The 10,637-nt window shown below is 33.3% G+C and overlaps 2 protein-coding genes across 2 annotated transcripts; both read left to right on the top strand.

Moving 5' to 3' along the window:
- The first annotated feature begins 4,777 nt into the window (after nucleotides 1-4,777).
- LOC134716730 (uncharacterized) lies at nucleotides 4,778-5,833 on the top strand. The gene is made up of 2 exons (XM_063579733.1): nucleotides 4,778-4,917; nucleotides 5,176-5,833. Exons 1-2 carry the CDS (start codon nucleotides 4,778-4,780, stop codon nucleotides 5,831-5,833), a joined length of 798 nt encoding a protein of 265 aa, XP_063435803.1.
- A 2,254-nt stretch (nucleotides 5,834-8,087) lies between these two features.
- LOC134716729 (uncharacterized) lies at nucleotides 8,088-10,476 on the top strand. Its single transcript, XM_063579732.1, has 2 exons — nucleotides 8,088-8,227; nucleotides 10,080-10,476. The coding sequence occupies exons 1-2, from the start codon at nucleotides 8,088-8,090 to the stop codon at nucleotides 10,474-10,476; spliced, it is 537 nt and encodes a 178-aa protein (XP_063435802.1).
- The last annotated feature ends 161 nt before the right edge of the window (nucleotides 10,477-10,637 follow it).

Below are 10,637 nucleotides of genomic sequence, written 5' to 3'. Positions count from 1 at the left end.
TACTTCAAATTTCCTTGTCATTAATTTAGTCCATGGAGCATTAGCAATGTTGTGATTTTTAATACAAATGTCACACACTATTTCAAACATTTTTGATGCCAGTCTGCACAATTTGTTGATCTTCAGGGTAGTAGAGTTTACATACTTGATAAGACACAAGTGTGTAGAATACCATGACATTTAAAAGGTTAAATTATACACCAATATAGAATTATTCCTTATTTAAAATGACCATAACAATCAGAGTTCCCCATAGGCTGGTACCAGTAGTGCTAGTTTAATGTATTTGGATGTGTAGTTAGTGTGTTACACATAAATGTCTGTGATTATAACATTATATATATATCTTAACGTAAAATGATAAACTGTCAGGTTGTTTTACAACTGTGCATTGTTCAGACATATACTTTTATGGTTGTCTTCAAAAAGTTTCTTTTTATTTAAAACAGTTGTTTGTAGAGTTAAACATTAACATCTTTTGTTGCTGATAAAAAAAAAAGAAATCAGTTCGAACAATGTTATTGCTAAATTGCTTGTTATTTGACTGTCAATAAAACAGCGAGTGATCTTCAGTGTTGATTTCATAATGTGCCAGAAATATCATGGTCAGAATAATGCAACAGTTGTAAGATTCTATCTGAATAGTTTTCATTTTATTCAGCATTCATATATTTGCATGTATTGGAGGAGAATATGTACAATTGAATAAAACATATGTACATGCGATGCTTTTATTTCTTACTGTTCAAATAGTTGTCTGTAGATATACATATAAAAGAAGTCTGTGGAACTACAACCAAAAATACAACAAAAAAGATAAGCTGTTTTATAATACCATTACTGCTGCTAAGGTGACTTGACATTCAAATGACTTTTTTGGCATTAAATTCATTCATCCTATAAATTGCTGCTTCTCTTTGTGTTTACTATAAATTCATCATAGATACCAGGACTAAATTTAGTATATACGCCAGATGCGCGTTTGGTCTACAAAAGACTTATCAGTAACGCTCAAATCCAAAAGAGTAATATAGGCCAAATAAAGTACAAATTTGAATAGCATTGAGGACCAAAATGTGTTGCCAAATACAGCTAAGGTAATCTATGCCTGTTATTATTTGAATGGAGACTATTAGAATTTAACTGCTAATTTATTATTGCCCTGCTTTAAAGAAGTGGCAACTTTTACAGGTTCACCTCTGGCCATCACATCTGTCTGCCTGTTCATTTTGAATATTGTCGAGTGTGACGCTTCTTTTGTAGACAAAACGTGTGCCTGACGAAAATATAGAATTTAATCCTGGTATCTATGATGAGTTTATTTGCATGTGGAAATATCAGACATACAAAAATAATTTCTTCCTGAAAAAGTTGCGCATAGCTTCATTTGAGCATGCTTTATCTTCTGATGCTTTTCTCATATTCATCTCTCAACTATACTTATATAGCGAGGTATTATAAGTATGCAATACCGAAAAGATTACAATACGTTATAGTCATTCTGTCAGGCTAAACAAGGAAATGAACCCTTTGTTCAGTATGGTTTATTATGTACTAATACAGATACAATATTTACACCTTGGTTGAGGAATATTTTAGCATTATAAATCTATCTATCATGTTGACAAATTTATGTTTGTCCCTTTCTTTTTGAATCAGGTTTCTGACTGAATTCTCTTAATTCATCGGGGTTGTACATCACAAGTTGTTTTTGTGGAAAACTCGATGAACCTTTAAACCAATGGTTTACAATTTTTATCTGTAGGTATAGATGACAAAGTGCGGTAATTTCGATAAATGTGAAGAAAATCACGTTTGGACAGGTCTGAAATTATGGGTCTTGATTGCTTGAATACTTGCACTTTTTGTCGGTTCTTTTCTATAAATTAAAAACAGTTCAATCAATGCTACTATTGACACATAGAGGTCAAATTTACATTTTGCAGTTTTGGAGTTATGGTCCTTAATTGACTGTTTACTGAGAACAGTTCAATCAATGGTTGTGCATTTTAATTTGCGGCTATAGATGACAAAATAGAGGTCAATTTACGTTTTTCCCTTTTCCTGATCGAGAATTGTGGTTTCTTGAGGAAATGACATTTTAAAACCAACCTTTTACTACTTTAATAAGTTGTAACCAGTGACAAAATTGAGTTCTCATTCAATATATAGATTTTAACAATTGCCATTTAGAAGCTAGATTGCTTTTAGAATGACACTACTGTGTGTAAAATATTTTCAATGCACTGTATTGGTTACTTTAATTACATAACTGTCCTTAAAAATTACGATATGCCGGGTCTTCCAAGTCCTTAACGAAAACTCTTTCTGAATTATTGACATCAATTGTATCAGCAATCAAAGCCTGGCTTCAAAGTTATTGTTAAACTTCCCATTCTAGAGGTGGCATAAATCAAATATGATTACTTAAAATTCCAAAGATCTTTGAAATACAATCTTATTGAGGGGCGAGTGATGCCAGAGGGACAGTTAAACTCATAGATAAAAAATAATCTGACAACGCGCTGGCTTTAAAAGACAAACAGACAAATAGTAGTACACAAGACACAACATCGAAAACTTAAGACTAAGCAATTTCCCATTTCAAATGAATAAAAGATAATGGCCAATGTAGATACAAACATCTTTTCTTAGGGAGGTGTCAATCCTTTGTAAACAAATAATCTCATTCAAACCATAATTTCTGTATCTGACTTTAAGATACTTGATTTCTTGATTGACAACATGTTTGTGACTGTTAGAGGACGAGTTATTCAACAACAACAACAACAAAATTCGGCATCCGAATGGGAACTAACTGTGCTCTTCTTGCGGACTTGTTCCTATATTACATTCTGATTTTCAACTTAAATTTGCCTCCACCAAATGTTATTATCTTTATTACCAAAAACACACAGATCATTGTCGAATTTGGGTTTCGTCACTTTTACTGTTCTTGAGGTACCGAAATGTCACATTATAACGTTTATGGGATGCATTCTCCATTTATTTCTTTTAACTTTGATTCGCACATTCTTAGTGGAGTTAAGAAATTTAAACAATGGTAAACTAGTGTTGCCTCCAATCTATATGAGCTATACATAATTTGAAAGTCGAGGCACATGTACAATAATTACCTAATTGGAACACGTGTATTGAAATCAATTGTCACAAATGTTTCCAAAACTTAATCACACTTTTATAAACGAATTTCATTGTTTTGTCATAAGTTGTATGTTAAATGAATCTATTAATTTGTTATTGAATGATTGATAGAAACATATTTTATTTATTCATTTAAACCCATCAAAGAGTTCCTTTAAAAAAGAAATCTAATCCAATATAAAATATTCAAAATACTTTTCTGTATAAGAGCTTCTAGTATAAAGGATACATAAGTTTTTTCAATCATTTCAATCTATGAATTTTGCTGTCCTTCTGGTATCTCTCGTTCCCTTCTTATATATAGTATTAGTAAATGAACTCGCAGTCTTATCTGCAGGTCTATCTGTCGCGATCTGAATTTAGTTTCACACTTGACATTAGATCCATTTATAATCTTTACAACTTTTCTCCAAATACCTATTATAGAACTATAACCTGCCTGTAACAGTAAGTAAGTTAGTGCAATATAACATATTTAGAATGCACCAATTACTTCAGAAACTGTGTAATTTCCAACTGGTAACGTCAAGTAGACTTTATTTCTTTTAACTGTGGTCATTTTCATGTCCGATTATATCCTTTCATGTCATATAATTTGAACCATATTTTTTTTCACCAATCCCCCACATACTATAGTTAACATATGCTTGCTTTACACCTTGAGATATTTAAAACGTAGCTCTAAGACTAGAGCGTATCGTATCAGTAGCTGATGACGATTATTTTAGTATGCATACTTGCAAGAAACATTGTGCATTGTTTATTCATGCAACCGAAACGCTCAATCTTGACTTTTATATTTTAGATTTCACATCCCTTTCTATCGAAAGGTGAATGGTGTAGATTAATTAAGATATATATTTCAGCTTTCCAATTGTGAACTCCCCATTTCTAAGTAGCAAAATTCAAGCAGCACCTGCATACGAATTATATATATCCCAATTGATACGATATTCTGATGCTTGCATTTCCTATCATGATTTTCTTGATAGAGGGTTGCTGCTCACAAGGAAGCTATTAAACCAAGAGTTCCAAATGGTGAAGTTGAAATCATCCCTTCGTAAATTTTACGGACGCCATCACGAGTTGGTTGACCGTTATGGAATAACCGTTTCACAAATGATATCAGATATGTTCCCCGTCCCTTTTATGAATGTGACCTACCGAATAAGACTATTTACCGGATTTGATATCACACAAGCAACACGACGCGTGCCACATGTGGAGCAGGATCTGCTTACCCTTCCGGAGCACCTGAGATCACCCCTAGTTTTGGTGGGGTTCGTGTTGTTTATTCTTTAGTTTTCTATGTTGTGTCATGTGTACTATTGTTTGTCTGTTTGTCTTTTTCATATTTAGCCATGGCGTTGTCAGTTTGTTTTAGATTTATGAGTTTGACTGTCCTTTTGGTATCTTTCGTCCCACTTCTATAGTGTTGCTTAGTTTTCAATTTTAACATATCTCTGAAATAATTTCTTTTCTGTACATCCATGCACGAGAGAATTGAAATGTGCAGATTTAATTCAGATATAATTAATAACATGTACTTTAAATCAATACTACATGGATTTTTATCTTACATATTTATTAAAGTCTTACATTAAACACAGAAATGAAAGGAATAATAGTTGTAACTGTGATGCTAGCCACGTTAGATGTAACCGAAGGGTCCAACAAGAAAGGGATTGGTATAGCTGGAGCTGACACGTATATTTGTGGGGACGAACAGGCATTTACAACTGCTCATTGGTGGTAAAGTTTCTTTAATATCATTGATTATCATTTTAAAATAATATAAAAAGTAATATTGACATCTAACGAAAACTGTGTTTAAAAAAAAGAAGAGACAAGAACAGACTTAAAAGGCATACAAATCAAATTTCTACAAAAATAACGATTCTTGATGATACCTTTATTTTAAATTCTGGTACTACTGCTCCTTCTACTACTCAAAACGAAGGTAATATATACAAATACAGCATAAATACTGTAACCTAGTTATCGTTTCAGGTATGATTGGCGTGTCAAACCCACAGAACATCAGTTAAAGAACTGCACTAATAAACCAAAGATCGGATACGTCCCATTAGTTTGGGGCCATGGACAGTGGGCTGCCACAAAATTCAATCTTACAGATGACATCCACTATGTTTTAGGCTTCAATGAGCCGAACCATCCAGAACAAGTTAACATGACCCCATATACAGCTGCAAAACACTGGCAAGCTATTGAGACCAGAGCCCATGGCAAGGTTTTGGTAAGCCCTGCAGCTGCACCTTGTGGACATTGTCAATACGATACTATTGCATGGCTAGATGAATTCCTTCGCAATTGCACCGGTTGTAGAGTAGACCATATTGCAACACATGCTTATTGGTGCAATGCTGATAAAATTATGTCGTTTTTGAAACAGATATGGGATCGATTCCATAAACCAATATGGCTCACAGAATTTGCCTGTATGAAAACCCATTCTGTAAATGTACAGTTGCAGTTCATGCGGGAACTACTACCTCGATTAGAAGCAGCTCCATTTGTTTTTCGATACGCTTGGTTTGTTAGTAGATGGTCGGGAGATGGCTTTGTGACATCATCTGCAAGTCTGTTACATCAACATTCTCCAACGCTTACAACCCTTGGACACTTTTATAACAATTTCATTCATTGACTGTTAGATTGTTAAATAAACAAACTTTTATTGAAAATACATTCGAAAGTTCATCAAAGAGTCCAAATATGACTAATTATTAATGTTCACTTACTTTAAATATTGAAAATTGTAATAGCGGTTTATTTCTGATATACCAAAACTCATTATGAATATCAGACTTTTAAATTTACGCATTACGCGCGTTTCTTATAAATAGACTCATCAGTGGTACTCCAAAAAAATCCCAGATAAAATGCAAAATCAAAGTTAATAACGTCCAAGAAGATTGTACTTAATGAAGCTAAAGCAATTGATACCTAGGGAATTCAACCTCAATGTTTTATTAAGATATGGACAAAGGAAACAAATTGAACTACTAGCAGCGGTATCAACTCAGTGAAAGAAACTGAAAATTGCACATGAAGCAACACGATATATTCTTTCTAATGAATTTATACGATTTACTGTAAAGAAAAATAATCCAAATCATTAAACGAAATGTGTCGAGTGGTTCAGTTTATACTTTGAATGCATCACCCGTCATAAACATGAATTTAAAGTTGTAATTTGTAGCAATTGTCTAAGATTTAGGAACACGAATGACCTTAAAATAATAGTAGTATCAAGTGGAATATACTAGTACCAGGGACAGACTCGAAGCTATGGTCTACAGAAGATTTTTTTTTAATACTAAATATTTTCTTATTCCAGACATATATTACCTTAGCCGTAACTGGCACAACCTTTTGGAATGTCGGGTCCTCAATGCTTTTCAACTTTGTACTTGTTTGGGTTTATAACTTTTTTGTGATCTGAGCATCACTGGTGAGTCAGTGTTATGAAGACGCCTACCATATTAAATTATAAGCCTGTTACTTTTGATAACTAATTAAGTAATTTGAGAAGGTAAGGCATCATTCATTTACCAACTTTTTATTATTATTTCTTCTTATTATTGTTCTTAGCACACACAAAAAGCAGAAATACAAAATTTTACCATAGCACAATAACACAATGACGGGATGTAAAAGTACCGAGCCACGTCAAATGGATATTACCAAAAAGTAGTATCATACAATAGTAAAAATGATAACAAAGACACATAAAAGAATACTAGAACACGATATTAAGAGGATAGAATCTTTACTTCTAAACCACTCGTGAAGTTGACACGGGATGTTTATCACCAACGATATTTTCCGATGAACTATTTTAGAAAAACGAGACGTTCTTTGACATACTCCTGGTTCATCAACTCCCTGCTCGGACACTGGTGACGTTTTACAAAAACATTGTAACAACTGCACGTTCTTGAACACCGTATGAGTTGCAGGCGAAAATGGTTTATTGCTACTAATTGGGTAAATGGGGGAGGGTGTATTATTTCAAAATTTAATCCTCTCGTTTGTCATATATTCTGGTACTGAGATGACCGCTTTAGTTAAATTCGAGGTATAAGTTTAAAATAGAGACAGAGGAAGCCGTGTCTGTTTTTTTAATTTCATTGCAGTGGAGAATATATTGATAACACCCAATCAGAAAAGTTTGGGTTGTTAATGGAAAGAACATCATCAAGTAATCTAAATGTGAAATTAAATTATCTGTCTCCTTAATCATCTTGTTTTTAATATGTGTCCGAATGAACTACGATTCATAACGTAATAGGCAGATCGAGGTCGACAAGGAGGCCTCTTTTAATATACTCGTGGTCTTATATGTCACGTATACTCTTAATTTGAGTTGACCTTATATATAGATTGAAGTCTAATTACATCGCGATATTGCCTGTTACTGTACGAATACTGTAGGGTGGTGAACAAGTTTAAGAATGCATCGATTGTTAAATGATTTTGTATACCTTCGAGTTGGGACTGGTAAGTTGACAACATTTCTTTAATCTATGTTCCAATTATAAGCCAGAGAGACATAGCGATCTTAGGTTCTAAGGTCGGCGCCAATGTAATGTGGATGTCGGTGACGACAACATTTAGTTTCAGTATGTGGTTAATTTTGTTTAAAGGGGGGACAATAAGAACCTTTTCATACCTGCATGGAATTTTAGACAGAAGCTTGATAATGTCTGAAATAAGTATGTAGAGCAAAATTATGAAAACTATTTTCCATTTTCCATATTATCATAATAAATGGACTTAAATAATTTCACAGTAGACAAGTATAAAGAGTCTTGAGTAAGAGTTTGCTATATATCAACCACCTTTTTAAACATTCAAACTTTAGCAGAAGCTTTTTGTTTTGTTTATAAAAAACAGAAATGAGAAGAATAATAGCTGTAGCTGTACTGCTAGCTATGTTAGGTGTAACCGACGGATCCAATAAGAAAGGGATTGGTATAGCTGGCGGTGAAACGTATATCTGTGATGACGAACAGGCGTTCACAACTGCTCACTGGTGGTAAGGTTTCTTGTGTATCATAGCATAATATAAAATAGCAATATAAGCGACATGGTAAAAAAAGTCAAAGAAAAATAACCATGTGTGATAACAAGCTATATGTGTTTGTTTTACTATATTTATTTCACTTGACTGGACGGGGTTTAAGTCAGAAATTTGCTTAGTTAATATCAGTCCATCTACAGAAAGGAGTTTTGGGATAAACTTATCAATAAAGTATCCAGTTATTTTTCTCATATCATACACTCATTCACTCAGTTCTTTTGTATATGCGTTTGGTAGTACTGATAGGTGATTAGAATTCAATAATAATTATAACAGCAATCATCCTTATCACACACATCTTCAAATAGACTGTCCTTATGCAAATTAAAACATAAGGTCCGCCCGATCAGTTGAAAAAATATTGGTAATACTCGGTGTCTTTTTGTTGTTGGGATGTATCCGGACATGTTCACTCTGAGTTTTTGTTACATGTACTTCTATTTGTATCATCTGATGAGTAAAGCCTTTTTCAACGTTTTTTTTTAGTTCGTTAATATGTTCTTGTTTGTTGATGTGTTACTAATATATGTTTTTCGTTCATTTTTTTACATAAATTATTCCGTAAATTTTCTCGTTTGAATTGTTTAACATTTGTCATTTTGGGGCCTTTAATGGCTGACTATGCTGTATGGGCTTTGCTCATTGTTAAACGTTATACGGTGATCTATAGTTGTTAATTTCTGTGTCATTTGATCTCTTGTGTAGAGTTGTCTCATTGGCAATCATACCACATCTTTTTTTTTATATGTAAATAGAGGGAATAGTATCCCCAATGTTATAAAAATATATTGATGCAACGATATCTCTAACAAAATAAACCACAATTTGGTCCATAAAAAAAATCATATACCATTGTTTATTTGACGACTTTCAAATATTTCAGATTTATATAAATCTATAAAGAACAATTGTTCTTTAATAGACCTTTTTTAACATTTAAATAATGCAATAAAGAATTTGTAAATGTTAAAAAAAGACGCAAGCAAAACATGAAAAACTACACACTATAAATTCCATGCGTCCGAAGCGCTATTCTGGATTTACCTTCATAAGAAATGCTCTAAGCCGATTATTTGAAAGCTATGAATGCATGGAACCGATGACCAATGGGAACCCAAAAAAATATCCAAATTCATGTAAGTTCAACTATGACTGAGGGAGTTTTGAGGTCATATAAAATATAACGTATGTTTTGAGGCCCAGTAAACGTGAACATTGTTGGAATCGTTATATGAGAGCATAAACATCGTATACACATTTTAGTTTATTTGTTATTTTATATGTACTAGTAACCGATATTTCTATATTTTCTTACAACATAAATCATGTCAGTAAAGAAAAAATGACTATCGAACTGATGATAATTATAGGGACTGATAGTCTCCTAGCAGAGGTATTGACCCAGTGCTTTAAAAAAAAAGTGTATTAATTCCACGCGCCCGAAGCGCATTTTTGTATAACTCTCACTAGGAACACTCAAAGCCGAATAGATAAAAGACAAGGATATAAAAGAAATGAAAGAACTACATTATTTTATGACATCAAAAACTTAAACATAATATATATCCAAATATTCAAATTCATTCTGATGGATTGGAAAGCTAAGCGTAAATAAATTTGGGTATTATTTAGGAATTATAGCACTTTTTGAGTTTTTGTTTAAAACATCAGAATCCACAAAAGCGCACGAAAAGCACACATATTATAAATGTTATTATCATGATAAGACTACTACTACTACTACTACTACTACTAATTCAACGACTATTTATGTGACGTGATAGCTTTAATCAAATTATCTTTTTAGGTATGATTGGCGTATGCACCAGGACGAACGTCAGTTAAAGAACTGCACAATTAAACCAAAGCCCGGATATGTTCCTTTAGTGTGGGGACATAAACAAAACGCTGCCACAAAGTTCAATCTTACAGACGACATCCACTATATCTTAGGTTTTAACGAGCCGAACCATAAAATTGTTGATATGACTCCATATACAGCTGTGAGACACTGGAAAGCTATTGAGACTAGAGCCCCTGGCAAGGTTTTGGTAAGCCCTGCAGCTGCTCCCTGTGGACATTGTCAATACGACACTATTGCCTGGCTAGATGAATTTTTCAGCAATTGCACTGGTTGTAGAGTAAACCACATTGCTTCACATGCTTATTGGTGCAATGCAGATCAAATTATGTCGTTTTTGTAACAGATATATGATCGATTTCATAAACCAATATGGCTCACGGAATTTGCCTGCATGAATACCCATTCTGTTCATGTACAGTTGCAATTCATGAGGGAAATACTACCTCGATTGGAAGCTGCACCATTTGTTTTTCGATACGCTTGGTTTGTTAGTAGGTGGCC

The sequence above is a fragment of the Mytilus trossulus genome, chromosome 4 (genome assembly GCF_036588685.1).
Source record: "Mytilus trossulus isolate FHL-02 chromosome 4, PNRI_Mtr1.1.1.hap1, whole genome shotgun sequence".
Taxonomy (NCBI): domain Eukaryota; kingdom Metazoa; phylum Mollusca; class Bivalvia; order Mytilida; family Mytilidae; genus Mytilus; species Mytilus trossulus.
This window is presented reverse-complemented; position numbering and strand designations above follow the sequence as displayed.